Source organism: Molossus molossus, unplaced genomic scaffold, assembly GCF_014108415.1.
Source record: "Molossus molossus isolate mMolMol1 unplaced genomic scaffold, mMolMol1.p scaffold_m16_p_7, whole genome shotgun sequence".
NCBI classification, from domain to species: Eukaryota; Metazoa; Chordata; class Mammalia; order Chiroptera; family Molossidae; genus Molossus; species Molossus molossus.
This window is the reverse complement of record NW_023425401.1, coordinates 97,859,250-97,878,690: the sequence shown is the minus strand read 5'-3', so window position 1 is coordinate 97,878,690 and position 19,441 is coordinate 97,859,250. Positions and strand designations below refer to the sequence as shown.

General features: G+C 40.5%; 1 protein-coding gene across 2 annotated transcripts in view; it reads left to right on the top strand.

The window, feature by feature from the left end:
• The window catches only part of CNOT4 (CCR4-NOT transcription complex subunit 4), a 147,828-nt gene extending 128,633 nt beyond the window's left edge, over positions 1-19,195 (top strand). Inside the window, exons 11-12 of one of the 2 annotated variants that reach the window (XM_036246163.1) lie at positions 16,904-17,116; positions 17,774-18,090. In XM_036246163.1, the coding sequence (XP_036102056.1) occupies positions 16,904-17,116; positions 17,774-18,075 (515 nt within the window). In that variant the 3' untranslated portion in view covers positions 18,076-18,090. Of the gene's footprint in view, positions 1-16,903; positions 17,117-17,773 lie in introns of both variants that reach the window. The other variant, XM_036246161.1, reaches the window with a different exon arrangement.
• Positions 19,196-19,441: the final 246 nt, after the last annotated feature.

Below are 19,441 nucleotides of genomic sequence, written 5' to 3'. Positions count from 1 at the left end.
TAATTTCCTGACACTAACCAATTTTAAACTCACTGGACTTGTTTCATATATGTCAGCTGAGCTCTCAGGTATGACATTTAAATATGATAATGCTTCCAAGTACAAGTCATTGCTCAAGAAGACTGTGCTTGTGAAACCATGCTGATGGAGTGAGAAACCACTGCTCCTTGGGGCTCCTTACCGTCCTGTGGTGTGCTGCTGTCAGTATTATATTGTTGGACATACCAGCCTACCGCTTCTTTAATCAGGAGCTTGTCCTAAAGAAGCACTCTTGAGAATTCAGGATTCATTAAGGAGAAGCTACTGTGTCCCGCAGAGTTGTAGAGTGTCTTCCTTGGGTTTGAGTTATACAGCAGTCTGGCTTATACCGGTTAGGTTCCTAGATCTGAGGGCAAGCCTAAGCGATCTGAGCTGCTCGACAATGACTGAAGTACCTAGAAGGTCCGTGGAGCCACCGGAAGTGTTGAAACCACTCCGTTTTCCTCAGACCATACTTCCTAGGGTAGCTATTGACTTGACTTTGTTCTTGGCCCAGTTCACATGACCCTTATTCTAATGGTTCCTGGAAGCCCTGGACTGGCCCTGGAACAAACTGTGCTTAGAACAGTTTTGTTGTCCCAGCTTCTGTTTGATACCGAGACCCTCTACTGTGCTGTTAAAAAGCACCCCCCCCCCAGGACATCCCCCCTCTGTATAATTTCTAATGTCTGTGAAATACCCAGTACTTAAAAAAAAATTGAAGTTCACATAACATACAATTAACTACTTTAAAGTGTGCAATTCAGTGGCCCAATACTGTTCTTTAACTATCTCAGTGTTAAAATAGCAGAATAAATAATCCACTCCAACTCTTGAGAATGTTGGCCTATTCCTTGTTGGGGCTGTGTGGTGGTTGCTGCATCTATACTTGGTGTTTTCTCCAGTGAGCTGAAAGGGCATCCTTAATAGATCCCACTCTCCTTCATAGCAGTGCTTAAGTTGTGGACCAAGCAGCTTTTATACTCCACTCTATCCCATAAAAGGGAGTGGACGGGGACAGGGGGCTGTAGGCAAGAAACCTTAAGATACTTCCCTTCCTTAGTCAGTAAAAATGTTTGAAACAACCATCTCAATGATTTTGAAATGGCAATAATGGTCTTTCTGTCTTCATGACATTTGATTAGCATACGTAAGAGAAGGTTCGTTTAGCAAAGCCAAGTTCTGTATGATTATGTGGTTGAATGTGTACATGCGTTGGGTTATGTATAGTCATCTTCAGTTTAATCCTCCACTTAGTGGATGTAGCAGAGGAAAAATAGTCCTGCTGTGTTTGGATTAATTTATATGTTCAAGATAAATGCTGTATATAAATTCTGTCTTTCTTTAAATATTTTTTTAAAGAAATAAAGACCCTATTTAAATGCAGTGAGGTTACAATACTGGTGTCACCTCATCCCTGGTCATGTTTTATCTGAACAAATATTTCATAGCTTTTTCTCATCAAATTTCACTCCTACTACTAAGGATACTTGTCTCGTGTCACACTCTTTGGGAAAACCTAAGGAAAGAATAATTAAAAAAAAAAAGATTTGTATTAGAATCATGAAATTTCATTCAGAGCTACGAAGTGTATAACCTAGCCTTTAACAATCTTCCTTTTAAAGACCAAATAATGATTATAATAAGCCTCAGAAGGATTGTGATTTGCCCATAATCACGTTCCAGTAACAACTTAAAGTTCTGAATTTGCTTTCATACATGTAACTCAAGAGGAAAAAAAAACTTCCAACAGAACATATTTCCTCTCTAAACCTTGTTGTGTCTTACATTTGGATTATTATAGTAATTCTTGTAAGTCAAGGGCTTTCAGCTGTGAATATCAGTGCAAATAGTGAATTGAAGGCTTTTAAGGTGTCCATCTCTTGGCAACCATTATCACAGATCCTATGAGTTATCAGTCTTGTGTTCAACGTGGCCCAGTGATTTTGGAGTAACTTCAGTGGGGGGCAAATATAACCTTGTGCTACTCTTAATGTAGACTTTAAATAATCACCAATGTCAGAACTAAAAGAGTAAAACAGGTGGAATTAAATTTACCCAGGATTTTTCTACAATGCCAAAGAATATTTAAAGACGAACATGTATGACCCTAGACTGGTGACATCTCTAATTTAAAAATCTTATATTAATGGCACCAACACGTACTATGCCCGCACTAAAGGTGTGATCTCAGATTCATCTTTGAAGAGCTACTGTGTGCTACACCATGTAAAATGATAGCATATCTGCTCATTTTTTTTAAATCAAGAAGGTTGTTTTCAGCGTAATGAAACAGGCAGAGCTCCACAAGGATTTTAAAGATGATAATATCATCACCATGTCCAAGAAGAAATGCAGGAAAGCTGACTGCAATCAACTTTTATAGCCTAGTGCTGTTTCCTAATCTGGTGAGATCTTATCCCAAGGACTGTGCTCGTATTTGCGCGCTGTTGGCAGCCTTGTATACTGAAGTCATGTGCCTATGAGCAGAACTTAGTGATCTGGAACATTACTGGGATGTTTTTAAACATTGTCATTCTGCATGTTGACATTTGCAAGAAGACTGACACCTTGAAGCTTTTTATTGTTTTATTACATCTACAAATTGAGTATCCAGCTGAAGGTAAAGGAAGAGCCCTTGAGTTGACTTCAACCAAGTAGGAAGGTTTCTTATTGGCTTTAAGCTGAGTGTGTTGGGCTACATACCATTGTTCACTTATGTTTTTATTAAAATTTATGATTATGGATTACTGATATATGCTGTATCCCTGCACCTCCCATTTAGGGTAAGGTTTGGTACTAGGTATGTTTCTTTTTTACTCCTAAACTGTTAACATTCACTATTGACCTAACTGTAACCTTCCCTAGTCCCAGATAGGTATAAACTTATCTTGCTTGCATTTTAGTGTAGTCATTGCTGCTAGGCATGAAACGCCTGTATTTTAAATGGTAGGTGACTGGAATGAAGCCTGTTAGTAAAATAAGCAAAGATCTTATATACTCTCCAAATAAATACACACAGCCATGCAACCTGTGTTTTATAACATGCTTTCAGGTTTTAATTCTTGAACACTCTGAGTCTTATTCTGTGTGCTCACCTCTCTATCCAATTTTTTCCCCCTTTGGACAGAGAAGAAATGGTTTCCTTCTTCGTGTAACTTAACCACAATTAGAGGACATGGTCTACTAGATCTTTTTTATAGACATTTTTTAGAATCCTCCCCCAAGGATATGTTTATTGATTTTAAAGAGAGAAGAAGGGAGCGGAGAGAGAGAGAGAAACATTGATTGGTTGCCTCCCATACACACCCTGACTGGGGATTAAACCCGAAACCTAGGTATGTACCCTGACCGGGAATCAAACCCGCAACCTTTTTGTGTATGGGACAATGCTCCAACCAACTGCGCCACCAGCCTGGCTTGACTAGATATTAAGGTGCTCTACGTGTATAATTCCCTGACAGGATCTCTGACAGCCCTGAATTTTCTCTTTTCAAAGGAGAAAGCTCTATCTCTATTAGGCCGTTTAGTCTCTGTGATCAGTTATCTCCCCAGTAACCAGTTGGTTGCCTTTTAACTATTTCCAGACTGGCTTTTGATTTTAAGTGATCTTATTCTTCTCTCTCTCTCTCTCTCTCTCTCTCTCAAATCAAAACAACACATTTAAACAGAAGACATAGTCTGGTTCTTGGAGTAGATTCACTAACCACCGTGCACTGTTAAATGTCAAATTGATAAAGATTTTTGATACTGTAAGACTATTGTTATTCACTTTCCCCAACTTCTAAGTTATTTTAGCTCTTTTGAAAAGCTCTTCATACTTCTAGACAATACGGCTAAAATTTAGTGTTTTACAAACATGTAAATTTTAATAGAATGAATTTTTTTCACTCAAATGTTAACTCTAGTTCGGTATAAAGCTCTAGGATATAGTGAAATAAGAACTGTAGTTTCTAATTTATATTCGAGACTGGATTCATCTGATCTTCCCTCTTTCTTCCCACACAGTAAGACTCAACACTGATTGAAATTTGATTCTGTCAAAACATCTCTGGAAATCTTTTCTAAATTCAACTGTAATAAATCATAGCTAAGAATGAACACTTAAATAAATATAACTGGTTTTTAAACTGAGGCTCCTAGTGGACTTGTGCTGAGCATATAAGTCTTTGAGTTCATCAGGGTCTTGAAAGAATGACTGTATTCTTATTAATACTAATTCTTTTAAAATCAAGACATTTGAAAGTTGGAAGCAAACTTTTTTTTTGTTTGTTTTTTGCCTGGTATGTGAATAAATAGGAGGAGAAGAAGTAAAATAGTTCTGTTTTTTTAAAATTATACATTACAAAGATAAAATAGTTAAATTTTAAAACAAGCATGCTTGTTTGGAAAGTCAAATGTATACAAAACAATCTCGAAACTAAGAACTATCTCATGGTTTGGGTATAGTACCATAAGAAAGAACTCTTAAAGGCACATGCTTGGTCTGTTGGGTCAGAATGCCTATCACTATGACTGTACCCATATCTGTTTCATTTGGTTTAGTATAAAATAAGGAAGTCACTTTATTTCCTGGAATAAATTTTTTTCTGAAATTAAGAAATAAAGCAAATTATTGTTTTAATGCCCAAAAAGATACTTTCTAAAAATGAAGCTCATAGCTGGGTTATGAAGAATTTTTCAATTAAAATCATGTTTCAGAGCATGGATAGATTTAGTCGTCTTTTGGGAAGATTTTTGTGACTTTGAATTAAACCCTTAAGATAAGAACCATCTTTCAGAAAAAGATGACACTGACTGATCTTCACTGTTGAAATAAAAGTGAGCTGTGTGATCAAACGGAGTAAAAAACTGGGTTTGGTATTTTTGATAACTTTTAGAAAATTTGGAAAATTATGAACATCAGAAATCTTGGGAATTTCACTGGACACATAACAATAGGGGAATTGCTGCATAGGCAGCAAAATACTTGGGTCTGAACACAAGCCTGAAGAGGAACTTATCCCCCATAAAAATATTGTATTGGCGCTAAACAATCAAAACCTATCACTGACTTGTTCAGAATGGCCAGCTTCAGTTTCATGAACCACTAAAGAAATCCGGAGACAAAGCAGAACAGCGTAGCATGACCTTTGGGGGGTTGCTGTGGACTATTACGGCATCAGGCTCCAGAGAAAATGATACAGAGTAGATATTGAATGTTCCTGGAATGAGACTAATAGTCGAGAGAGTGATGTTAGTGGCCGATTGCTTCTGGAGGCCTGCGAAGCCTGGATCTGCCTTGTGTTACATCTGGTCTTTTGTAAGCTTTTAATCAGATTCATTTGGACATGAGTTATAATTTATACCGTGGCATTCAGTGTTAGGATTCCCCTCACTACTCCATGATCAGCCCTTTTCTTCTCTCTGAATTCTGGAAACCTCAACTCCTGACTTTTCCTTATTTCCCCAAGACTAGCCCCTTCCTCCACCCCCCACACAAACTTAAAAAAATTTACCTATTAACACTTATTTTTATTTTAATCCTCCCCCAAAGATATGTTTGTTGTTGTTATTTTCTTTTTCTTTTTTTTTTCTTTTTTAGAAAGAAAGGAATGAGGAGAAAGAGAAACATCAATCAGTTGCCTCCCATACGCACCCCAACTGGGAATCCAACCCACAGTCTAGGTATGTGTCGTGACCAGGAATTGAACTCTGAACCTTATGGTGTATGGGACGACACTCCAACCAACTGAGCCACCTGGCCAGGGCAATACTTTTTTTAACCTTAGTTTCTCATTTATGATACAAATCTCTCTACCTCTCTATACATACGTGTGTGTGTGTGTGTGTGTGTGTGTGTGTGTGTGTACATATGGAAAATAATACAAAAATTAATAAATATTAGTACAAGAATAAACTCACAACTATAAACCTACTTTGCCACACCCTGTGTGTGTGTGTATATATATATATACACACACACATACATACACACACACACACATATATCTTCCCCTTAAACATATACACACAATTCAGAAAGTCTCTATAAATACCTTTTCTAATAATGAACTATTTGGGGAGCTTAATGCTTTCCTAAGTAGGGAGATTTTTTTTATAATTACAGTTTACATTCAATATTTTGTATTAGTTTCAGGTATACAGAGTAGTGGTTAATAATCATACTTTACAAAGTGTCCCCTCCGATATTTCCAGTACCCACCTGGTACCATACATGGTTATTACAGTATTGTTGACTATGCCCTATGCTGTATTTTTCATCCCTGTGACTATTTGGTAACTACCAATCTGTACTTCTTAATAGTAGGGAGATTGTAATTGTTAAAGAATTTTTTCTCTTGTGGTTAAACCAAAATCGTTTCCCCCATTTACACTTCTGGTTAAATATGTGAAAGCAGTTACCACCCGTCTACTAACTTCTAGAGGTGGATGAAACATTCATAGTTCTTTCAACCATTCAACACTTAACATTGTTTCTAGTTTTCTCTGTAGTTACGTTCTCCTCTACACAGATTTTCACTTAACGGTGAATGTCTGTCTTAAAATATGATGCTCACACTTCAGTAATCCACATGTGATCAAATAATAGATCCACTTTTCAATTAAAACCATTTTTACTAATATTTATATGTTCCTTTCAGTTTACAGAGTTCATTTATAAGAATATTTTGTGAGGTGTAGGTATTAATCCCCACTATGTAAATGAGGAAACTGAGGCTCAGCGTGTTTATCATTTGTGATTTGCCCAATGTCATGCAATTGCTAATGTAGACATTGTACTTCTATTTATATGGTCCTAACATTCATTGCCTTTTAAAAAGTTTTATTTATTGTCATATTAAATATTACAAGCTTATTAAGGTCTTACAGGCTAGACCTATTTTCATACATGTGACTGGTTTGATTCTCTCATCCTGTGCTTCCTAATGCATTTTTAAAAATCTGAATGTATATCTGTTCATTTTTATGTGTTTGGATTTGGTGTAGAGTGTATCCTGCTTGTATATCACCATCTTACAAGTTTGTCTTATGAAAGAACTATGCGATTATAAATGGTAGGTAAATGTTATTAGTAGCATTATTAATAACATTGTGTGAAGAAATTAAATTTCAGAATAGTTGCAGTTTGAGTTATGGATTTTGTCGTCTCTAAAATTGGCTTTTATTGCCCTGGCCTGGTGGCTGAGTTGGTTGGAACATCACCCCATACACCAAAAGGTTGCAGTTCGATTCCTGGTCAGGGCGCATATGGGAGGCAACTGATCAATGCTTCTTTCTCTCTCTCTACCCCCTCCCCAAATCAATAAAAACGTATCCTCAGGTGAGAATTTTTTAAAATTATTTTTTAATTGGCTTTCATTTACATATTTGATATGGTTTTTGTTAAGTATAATAAAAAGCATGGAGTCAAGAGATACACCAAGCTGTAGCTCAGAAATTTTTAGGCTGACACACAGTATCTTAAGTTCTATGCAAATCTACCTAAACTATTACCCTGCTAGACTTTACCATTTTATCCCAAAAGGTTACCATTGGAAAACTTAACAGAAACTGCTGAATTCAAGATATATTTATAACATCCTACGAAACCTACCCATATGACTTTGATAAGATTGGTTCTTCATGGAAATGCATTTTGGCTCTCATTGACCACTCTGTTGCTTTTATTTTATGGAATTTATGTGTCAGTGGGATGGGAATGGAGCTAGCTGCAAAGTCTCTGGGTGTGGGCAGGCAACAGAAGAGAGGAAATGGACCGTGCGATATGGAAGGAGGACATTTTGCCCTGGCCAACTTGGCTCAGCGGTTGGCGCGTCGGCCTGCGGTCCAGAGAGACCCGGGTTCAGTTCCCGCCAAGGGCATGTACCTCAGTTGCAGTTTGTCCCCGGCCCTGGTTGGGTCGTGCGGGTGGCAGCCACTTGATGTGTCCCTTTCACGTCAATGTTTCTCTCTCTCTCTCTCCCTCCCACTCTATCTGAACAAAAAATGGAAAAATGTCCTCGGGTGAGGATAAAAAAAGGGGGGGAGGACATTTCCGGTGGGAGTCAATTGGCAGTAGAACCTGCCTCCATGACTGCTTGTTCCACTTCAAAATTCAGGTTTAAGTTCCTTCCAGCCATCTTTTCTAAGCTCTTCTAATCTATTCCCATGAGAGTCGCCCTGTTCAAAAACTGGCTTCTTGAGATTTCTCCCCAGTTCGTTTTCCTGACCAGAAGAATTTATCATTGCATAGTTTCTGGTAGGTTTTCTGATGGTAACCTTTTGGGATAAGATGGTAAAGTCTAGCAAGAGTAACAACAGAGTTTAGGTGGATTTGCACAGAATTTAAAATACTGTGTGTCAGCCTAAAAGTTTCAGTATTTCAGTTAGACGGGAACTGAGGTTCTAGCCAGAATCCTCCATATTATTTCCCATGAAAACTGCCCCCCGGCACGAGCAATAGAGCAGTGCTTGCTTAAACCTAATATTTCATTATTCATTTCTAAAGAAAGCACCCAGCTCCTCCTCTGTCTCAGAATCCCCCCAAGAACTAACTGCAAGCATGTGGCCCCTAGAGTCCGCCATTTCCTCCTTTCTGCCACTTCTCTTACCAATGGTTTTGTGACCACATCTGAGGATTAAAACCCTGGGATAGCCCTGGCCGGTTTGGCTCAGCGGTTAGAGTGTCGGCCTGCGGTCCCGAGAGACCCGGGTTCGGTTCCCGCTAAGGGCACGTACCTCGGTTGCAGTTTGTCCCCGGCCCTGGTTGGTCGTGCGGGTGGCGGCCGCTCGATGTGTCCCTTTCACATCGATGTTTCTCTCTCTGTTCCTCTCTCCCTCTCCCACTCTACCTGAACAAAAAATAGAAAAATGTCCTCAGGTGAGGATAAAACAACAACAACAATAACAACTTGGGATAGAATTCATTTTGCACCTAGAGGTTTTAAGCTCCTTTAAATTGAGTAGGCTTTTTTTTTTTAGTGTTTTGCATCTCTACTGCCAATTCTCTTCTATACTTGGCTTAGTCAGTCCTTTCTGGTCTGAGGATGTGTGCTTTTTTATAAAGAAGATGGAAGGAAGCAAAATGAAGATGGAACCACAGAGCTGTGTCATCTCTCAGGGCTTAACATTGTGGTAACAGGCTGAGTGTCGACTTTTCCTGATTTTCTCCTATTCAAATTTAGCTTTTTCTTGCCTTCAGCATTTTCTACAAGCTTCAGTCATTATGGATTCTGATTTTAATCCTCAAGGATTATGATATTCTTATACAGGTAGGTTATATACTTCCATTCATCTTTTCTAAGCTTTTCTCATCTAATCCCATGAGATCCTCCCTGTTCAAAAACTGGTCTCTTTAGATTTCTCCCCGGTTTATTTTTCTTACTAGAATCATTTATTATTGCGTAGTCAGAGTATCATATTTTAGCATCTTCTGTGGTCTGTGAAGCACTGCTCCCTATAACCATGGGACACCCTAACCCATCCTTTTTTGACCTTTTATCGAAAGCCGTTGTCTCATGAAACCTGGAAGCAAATGCTCAAGGCTATTCATTCAGGAAACATAAATACCTCTTCAGGTTCAGCCCTGGGACTGCTCACAATATGCAAAGAGAATTAAATCAAGGCCCCTTTGCTGGAGGAGCTCCCAGTCTAGCAGAGAAAAGTAACATGTGGCTTTGGCCAGGTGGCTCAGTTGGTTGGAGCATCATCCTGTACACCAAAACGTTGCAGGTTCGATTCCTGGTCAGGGCACATACCTAGGTTGCAGTTTCAATCTCCGGTTGGGGCAGTTATGGGAGGCAACCGATTGATGTTTCTCTCTCTCTCAAATCAATTGGGAAAAAAACCCCAAAAACTAACGTAAACAGGTGATTGTAGCAAAAGTTCACTGTAGCAATTTCAAAAATAGCCAGCATGCCCACCATCCAAGAACTCAAGTCTAGTTATTCTCAATCTTTGCTTCTGGAAATCCTAAAATTATGTCACATATTTTCAGGGCTTCTGTTCACAGTAGTCAACCAGTTCTTTGTTGGTCGCAAGCCCAGAATAAAAGTTTTCCTTCTTGTTTTCACCTTGGGAAAGCAAGATGGTCAGGAAGTGAATTTTACCAGGTTTATTTTCTTCTAGCAGATTCAGACCTCAGAGATGCTGGGGTTGTTGACACCCTTTATGTCTCTGCAGTCTTGTCATGTTTTGGTGACGTGATATTCTGGTGATCTGTCTGTCCTCTCCTGCACAGTGAGCCCCCCAATCATCCTTGGATGTGCTCAGAGACAAAGGCCTTCCTGCCCTGGCCAGTTTGGCTCAGCGGTTAGATCGTCGGCCTGTGGTCCGGAGAGACCCGGGTTCGGTTCCCGCTAAGGGCACGTACTTCGGTTGCAGTTTGTCCCCGGCCCTGGTTGGTCGTGCAGGTGGCAGCCACTCGATGTGTCCCTTCACGTCGATGTTTCTCACTCTCTCTCCCTCCCACTCTATCTGTACAAAAAATGGAAAAATATCCTCAGGTGAGGATAAAAAAAAAAAAAAAGGCCTTCCTCCACGCTTCCACTCTCTTCCTCTGATCTTCCGTCACCCTTCGTCCTGCATGGAAGGTGGCAGAGATGTTCATTTTTTCTCTTTGCTCCTTCACACCAGAAGATCACTTACTATTACCTAGTGTAGTTAGTTAAACATGTCTGCCCTCCCTTCTCTAGGAGTCCTGCCAGGACAAAGACTGGTTGGTAGTGTGCTTGGTGGTGAGAAGAAATGCTTCGGAGCCAGACTGGGTTTGGATATTGACTTGGACCCTTTTAAACTGTGTAACCAGGGGCAATTCTTTCAAACAGCAGAGTCGCTCAGTCTCCTCACTTGTAAAATAAAGCTGATACTTAGCTTATGGGATGGTTGGTACTAAAGTAATCCAGTACTCGTAGTGCATGGTGAGTGAATGAACAGTGTCCAGAGTAGAAAAATGATAGAATACAGTTAGTACACCTGTTTACTATGCTGTACACATAACATTAGAATATCATTTTTTTTTAATTTCTTATTTAAATAATCTTGGTGTGTTGGATTTTTTAAATTATATTACTTGTGTTTGGACATCTCAAGCGCTATTGAAAACATATCTTAGTTCCTTTCCTTCGCCTTACATGCAGAGGAGCCCTTTGGACCCTAAAATTTAGTTATTTGCTGCTTTCAAAAAGATTTGTATCTCTTTGGAGAGAACTATTTGACTCGTAGCAATATAGAGAAATGAATGAAACAGGATTTGGGGGCAGCTCCTCTAGTTGGACCTTTGCATCAACAGATTCAGCAGATATCTTGAAACGTGTCCATTTCTAAGATGCTGAGCTACAGGCTGAAGAATGTACAGAGCGTCTCCTTGCTGGCCCTCAGGTTGCCAGGGAGAGGAGCTGAGCTCCGTGTCAGGGTCACCAGTGACCACAGTGGAGGCCACAGCACGGTTTGCTGCCACCTGAGTGTGATTCAGACCATGAGAAGTTCCATCGTCTGAGCGGAAGAGAAAGGACAGACTTTTGGAAGCTTGAGTAAAAATGCATTGAAGAGATCGGGAGAGCATTCCAGACAAGGAGAAAGACCTCTTTCTTCTTTATGTGTGTTCTGCCTCCTTCTAGTGGAAATAAACTTTACCTGGTTTTTTGCTATTACTTTGTTCAGTTCTAAGAATTTTTCACTTAGTCTAATCTCTACTTTCAGACCTATTACCCGTAAGCAGATTTGCTCTGCACAACTGGGCTATCGTGCTCTATAATAAGCATAATCCTAGACATTTGAGCATCAGCTCTGTTTAAGTGGAATAACATTATTTCATAATCTGATTTTACAAGTCCGTTTGAAAGAAATCATTCACATAGTAGTCATTTTCCCTGCAAATTTTAGTTAAACTGAAATGATTTTTGTGTATGGCATGTCTGAACCATAAAGACTTTCAAGTTCTCCGATAGAAGTTGTGTGTGCTCTATACAGCTTAGATTGACATACAAGACAAGGGTAATCAGTTTATATTTGAGTTGCTAGGGGTCTGTTGTTGAAGTTTGAAAAAATTTAGGTTTTCTTAAAATCACTTTCCAATGGAGATGGACTCCAGCCCCAAACTGATAGGAAATAGTACACAACACCTGGTGTGTGTGTGTGGGGGGGTGTTAGAGAAGGGCACAGTGGTCGACATGGGCTGTGTCCTGTGTCCTTCTGAAAATGCAGCTACTATGCTTCCTAGTAAGTAGTTGGACTGGTCTAGTGTTGAGTAAAAACAGCAAGGGTCGTTTCAACTTGTGGGTTTTTCAGGCACAGGGTTCTATGTGGTAACTAAAACAACTCCATGAATTAGTGATGGCTACTGTTCTCCACCCGCCAGCGCATTCCATGACTGGCCTCTTTTCACTCAAGTTTTATAGTATTCGTTAATCAGGTACAACCCTAGACATTTTCTCGGTTTCAGATGGAGTTGAATTTTTTCCTGTTTGCGTTGTCTCGCGGTCGAGATGTGAGGCTCCTTGAGAACAGGAGTCATGGTTTAAATGCTTTGTCCGTGTGTGTCAGCTTTAATGCATACACATTTTATAGTAGTTTTTGTTGTTGCTAAAAACGAGATCTATCATCTTGCTTAGTGTGCGGTGATCGGCTTGTCACAGGCTGGGTGTTAGTGTCGGCAAGCTGGCTGAGTTTGAACCACAGTTGCTTCTGTAATAAAAGGTGTTCTGAGCCAGGTAACCCGGAAGGGTACTGATACTTCTTACACAGGGGAATGTGAGTGTGGTATGCGGCATCTGGGAAGTACTTTAAAGTCTATGTCTTCGAGTTCTGTACTGAAACATAAAACTACAAACAACTGGACCCGCTCTCCCGCCCTCAAATTATTGAGAACCAAAAATAGTGTTTTGTTGTACATTGAAAATTATAAACTAGTTTTTTTTTGTTTTTTAAAGAGAGAGGAGAGGAGAGGGAAAGAGAGAGAGAGAAACATCAGTCTGCTGCCTCCTGCACACCCCCTACTGGGGATCGAGCCCGCAACCTGGGCATGTGCCCTGACCAGGAATCTAATCGGCAGCCTTTCAAGGTGCACAGGACGACACCCAACCAACTGAGCCACACTGACCAGGGCTAAAATCAGTTTTTTGATATCCTAAAAATCCTTTAAAAATATATAGTCCTTCCCTAATGTATTATACTACTACTAATTAAATACTTTAAAAATAAAATTACTCATTTTAATATAAAATGTTTAGTAACTTGATTTTCACTGTACTTTGCTTGGTCTTTTCTAGTCTTTCCGGTGGAAAGTTTAAAGTGCTTTCTCATATCTTATTTGTCTTTGCAATATTTTGGTGATGAGAAGCCTTATTAACTAGATTGAGTACATGGTACTTCGTGGTACGTAGGGTGTTATCTCTGCGTTCCTGGGAGGAGAACTTTGTGCACAGAGACAGTTCCTGGTTTATTATCTGTTGAGAATTGAGCTCTAGGTAAAAAAAATTGTTATTAGACATTGACCAGGTAATAAATGTGCTTCCCGTTACTTTCCCTTGTCTCATTTTATCTTTCCAAGAGAGTAAGGCAGATGTTATTCCTACTTACGAAGTCGGGTCCTGAGAATTAACGGGATGACTTACATGCCCAGAGGTATAGGAATGATCCGTGTAGAGCTGCCTTATACAGTACATCTGCAGTTTTCAGCCCAGGGTTTCTCCACCAGACCTACTGACGTGTACATATTGAATTGTACCCCGGTGTGAAGTCCTATACAAATAATGGGAGGTGCAGTTGCATCCAGTTGAGTCTAGTGGTCCAAGTCCTGGTACTTTTTGAAAGGGAAATTGTGTTCAAGGGAAATTGTATTCAAGGGAAACGACTTAGGGCCCCAGAAACAAAGGAATCTTTTTTTGTGTTGTTGGTTCTCAACCAGTAATGATTTTGCCCTCCAGGAGTCACTGGCAGCATCGGGAGACGTTTGGGGTTGTCAGGGCTGGGTGTCGGCGTGGGTGCGCGTGCATTACGAGCATCTAGTGGGTAGAGACCAGGAGCGCCACGGAACCTCCTACAGTGCATGGAGCAGCCCCCACAACAAACGGTTCATTGTACAGTCCAAAATGCCAGCGGTGCCGAGGTCGATGAATCCTGCTGCTTGTATTCCGAGGAGTGGAATTCACCCAAGTCTTAGAAGCGAGAAACGAATTTGGGTCAGAGGCAGGGAATAGGAAAAGGAGGTGATTTTAAGTGTGCTGGACAGAGATGAGCTATTTTGATGATGTTCAGAGTTCTTTTCTTTCCTTCTCTTGCCTTTTGCCAAGACTTGGCACAGCCATAGTGGAGAAAATAGTAAAGAAAATGTCTTTTCTTCTTCTAAAGCACTTGGACTAGCGGGCGCATGCCAAGAGCTGAACATGTCGGTCCACGTTCCCATGTCACCTGCAGCTTCTCTGCAAACCACACACCCATGCTGTCGGGCTCCCAAGCAGTCTGGGGCACGGGGCTGGTTTCTGGCAAGACTGTGAGAGTGATAAACTAGCTCATTCATTTCCAAGGAATCCTGTAATCCTAGTTCACCTGGGAGGAGCTAAGTCTCTCACTGTTTCTACATCATGTGCCATATGTGAATTCGACTGACATACTCTTGCTTGATTTCATTCAAGTCAGAGAAGCAATTATCTTTTTTTTAATAGTCTTTATTTTTTTTAGAGCAGTTTTAAGTTCACAGCAAAATTGAGTAGAAATATAGAGTTCCCATATATCCTCTGCCCATGAACAAAAATATCTTTTGACTTTATTGTAATACTAATTTGCCAATAAGGTTCATATAAATGCAGCATTATTCTGTTCTTGCAAAATTAAGGGGTTCTTAGTTCTGGTTCTCACTAATGTAAAGAAAAAGGAGAAATTTGGTATTGGTGAGTTACGGCTATTTTCTGTTTCCCTGCTCAGTGGGACAGAGAGGCTCATACCATCTGCATAGCTTCTTACTGACTTTGGCTACCTAGTTCAAGAGCATTCCCACAGACTCATACATCATCTTTTTATATCAGGGGGATTTTATTGCCCTCCTAGGAGGTTTTCCTAGTTTTCTAAAGTTCAGTTTCTGGGTAATTGAAAAACCCTCTTAGGTTATTCAGTGTGACAATGACAGCTCTAAAGGTTGAATGTACCATAGTCGCCCGATTCTAGGACCTGTAATTGAGGGTATTCTAGGACCTTATTCGTGTAATCTTGTTAATGTCTCATGCAATTGGAGCCAAGGGAATATTGATGATTGTGTTGTTGATTAGAATTGCTCCCCAAACCCCTGCAAAGTCCAGTTTGTTCCGTCAGCCAAAATATTGCTGTATCCTGCTTCTCGTGGCTAATGGACATAGTGTAATGCTGCTGTGTGTCTTTTTTGCTTCCTTTTAAATCATGGGTTTCATAGGCCCCTGGGTTTTCCCTTAAATAATTGACCCATTAAAAAGTCAATTAATGGTCTATGCAAGAGAGAGAGGGAGTTGGTTTTATTAAAAACACAACTCAGGTAGAGTCCGGGTTCAAGTCTTCTTGTGACCTTGGGCAAATTATTCTGGAGTCAGTTCCCTGATCTGTTAAATGCAAATGATTCCCCCTGCTCCGCCCACCTCACAACATGAGGCTCAAATGGAATCGTTGACCATGAGAGCGCCCGGTACGTTGCACAGCACAATGAAAGCGCGTGGAAGGGTGAGCTTTAGAAAACTGCACTGATTGTGACTGAAATAATTACTTTCCCTTCTGTTGACATGTGTATGGCGTAAACTGCCTTTTCTCCACCATCATACATTCAAAGCTGAGTTTTGTTGGGTTTGGTTGTCGTTTTTTGTCTTTTTATAAATAAAGTTAATATAGGTTCACTTGCTAAAACATGATGTAATTTGGCATAGATTAGTGATTGGTGCAAAACAAGATTCTGAATTCACCAAATAGCACAGACTGGGCCTGTTAAAATATCATCATCATCATCGTCATCATCATCATCAGTGGTGATTGCTAATCAAGTCTGTAGAACCAGAAAAAATTTTCTAGGCTCTCCTCAAAAACCCCAATTGGTAGTTGGACCTATATTCCTATTTTCAAACAACAATTATTCTAAGCAATAGTTACACTTTACCCTTTCCCCCCAGCCATTTAGTTATACTATGTAGGATCGTTAGTCACAATTTATAAAAAGCGTTTTTACGTTGATAGTGTCTTACCATGGAACTGTAGGACTCCGGGACTGGTGTTTTAAATGATTGGTACAACTTTTGAAGCAGTGTAGGCAGACTGTGCTGGAAATGACTCTCTGAAAGGTAGTTTAGTCCCTTCCTCTTTGGTCTTGGTAACTAACGGAAAAAGACTTCAAATTCAAAAGCCTGGTCATTACTGTCTTTCTCCTCTGAAATGCTTTACCAGTTTTATCATCAGGAAGATCTTAATTATTTTTCTTTTCCTGTTGCCTTATGTTTATTCTTCATACAATGAATTTTCTTCCTTTTAATGGACTCAGCAATAAGCTCTCATATTGAACTTTGTAGGCTTCCTTTTTATATAGACTAAATCAGCTCAGCTGGCTAGAAGCCTCCCTAACAAACTTCAGAATGTAGTGGAACTAAACTGTGCTCTGGAGCACCGAGTCTTTAACCTGGATTGTTGGTTGACATGCAGAATGGTGAAGAGGCTATCAGGACCAGAAGCTCCCTCTACTGATCCTGGAGCAAGTTTTTCCTCCGGTGTTTCAGGGGCTGTGAGCTCAGCAGCAAAATCCTAACCAAGTGTACCTTGCTAGGACAACCCATTTTAAAAGCTTGATAAAGAAAGAGTAATTCTTCTCCCGCTTAACCACTAAAGAACATCATCTGTTTCTAACGTCAGCTTTTTATTTTTTTTTTTATCTTTCATTTTTTGTTGGTAAATCTCCCAGACAACAGCAGTTCTGTAGAGAGTTTAAATATGAAGGAATGGCAGGACGGGCTCAGGGCACTTCTACCCAACATTAACATCAACTTTGGTGGACTGCCCAATTCCTCCTCCCCCTCCAACGCCAACCACAGTGCATCACCGTCCAGCACTGCCACCACCGACAGCCTGAGTTGGGACAGCCCGGGCAGCTGGACAGACCCAGCCATCATCACAGGTAACTTTCTCGCTCCTTCAGCTCCACTGGCTGCCATCAGTTTGGTTTCTCGCACAGACTAGACTAAAACAAGCCTCTTCATCAGTAGCCTCTTCTCAGAGCCACTCGGGGGGTGGCCTGCTCCGTTCTCGGGTGCAGTCTCGCTGAACTGTGGGCCTGCTTGTGGCATAAGGCGTCTGGTGCCTAGGTCGCTTCTTTGGTGTAAGTAGGTGCTCACGTCTGCAGCATGTGCGTATGTCTTAGGCCTCCGAGTACAATAAGGATCTGACTCATCCTCTTAAAGGAATATACTCCACTTTTAAAAATAAAGCTCTCTATTATAAGGCTATCTTGTTTACGGATTCCCAATAGAGGAGACGCGCAATTGGGCAATGACGTCGTGCAATTCTGGGGCCTCGGTCCTGCAGCTCCGCCTCTGTGCCAGTGGGGGGCAGTGTGCAGGGGAGGGGGAGGCCTGGCTTTCTGTGCTCGTGGGTGGAGGATGAAAGGGACGTAAGATTAAAAAGGTCTTACTTGGGAGGAGTTAAAAATTGTCATTTCTTCTGGTTTTTGTTTGTTTGTTTGTTTGGGGTGGGAGGAACTAATCACCTTTGATGAATATCTTATTCTTTGGGCACAAACTCACCATTTCCCTCTTGTTTTCTCTTCTCTCCGTAGGTATTCCAGCCTCTTCAGGAAACAGTTTAGACTCTCTTCAAGATGACAATCCTCCACACTGGCTAAAATCCCTGCAGGCCCTCACAGAGATGGACGGCCCCAGCGCCGCCCCGTCGCAAGCCCACCACAGCGCCCCCTTCAGCACACAGATCCCTCTGCACAGAGCCAGTTGGAACCCCTACCCTCCTCCTTCAAACCCCTCCAGCTTCCACTCCCCACCCCCGGGCTTTCAGACGGCCTTCAGACCCCCCAGCAAAACCCCCACAGATTTACTACAGAGTTCGACACTGGACCGCCACTAGGGAAAGAGGAGAAACCGTTAGAAAACGCAGGATTTGTCCCTCCCTGTTTTCTCCCTCGGCCCGCCCACAGCTCCCTTCTCATCTCTTAAGTTCTGAAGAATCCAGTTCCCGATCAATTTTTTTCTCCCCAGACGCAATGCGATCACAGGGTCATGACCATCTTTTTTTTTTTTTTTTTTTTTTTTTTAATTGTAAAAGTTTCTGTTGATCCAGCATTCGAATGACACTGTTGAATGTTTCCTAAAAATGCCTTTTTAAGGGAAGGAAAAAAAAAAGAAAGAAATCAAAGGGCAGTCTCGATACTTAGAAAATTACTGTTTGTCTGTCGCGCATAATAATGACATAATCTGCTTAGCAGAAAATGACGATTAATCTATAGAAAAGGTCAAGTAAATGCATTATCAACTGCAGAAGTTTGAAAACCAGGTGAATTGAAATGAGATTGCTAAATGCATGAGACAAAGCAGTGGTCCTGGCTCCATTTGTATTCAGCTTATCACTATTGCAGGGAAAATGCTTTTTTTTATTTTTATTTAATTTAATTTTTAATTCTTTTGGCAAATTGATGGAGAGGACTTGATTGTGTCGTTAAGCAACAGAATTTATTGGAAGTTGATGGAAAGACAAATTGATCTGTAGTAGTAACTGGCCAATTGCTAAGAGTTTATAAGGAGGGGAGAAGTGATGTGTATTTTTTTTATAAGGAGAAAAAAAAATTGGCTTTATATTTAAAGTAAATTCAAATGTTTTAAAGAAAAAAAGGATTCACAGATTTAATACCTATGCATAATATAAGAGCTGAAATATGAATGATTTCTTCAGTCCTCCTCATCTGTTGGAATCTTTTTTTCTTTGACCTTGAATTCACCTGACTAGGGCACTGAGATTGAACTGCTCTGGGGCCATCTGATCACCATCAGGAGCAAATCTCCGACCTCCCTGCCTGCAGCTTTTACTTAACCCTGTAGTTTCTGGACATTTGTGCAGTATTGAAAAGACAGGAGAAAAGAAAACAGAAACCTGGTTATAACCTGATGCTAAAACTAAAACCAAGAAAATGTACCTCTTTCTTCAGAATTAAAACTAAAATCTTAAATAAAACAGAAAACTTGATGATGACCCTCGGATTCTTGTTCTTTTGTTTTTCCGTTTTATTGCATGTGAGTTCGAAATGTTTGGTGCCAGTGGTCCCCAAATGTTCCCGTTGATTGTCCATGGTCAGCAGTAGGGAGGATGGAATAGAAGAAATGAGAACAAAACATCATTTTATGGTTGGTCTCTGCCATCTTTGAAGTTCAGCTCATCCCCCTCCCGAGCAGTCCTCTTCCGGTGGCTTTGGACGATACCTCCGGAGGCTGCTGTTTTA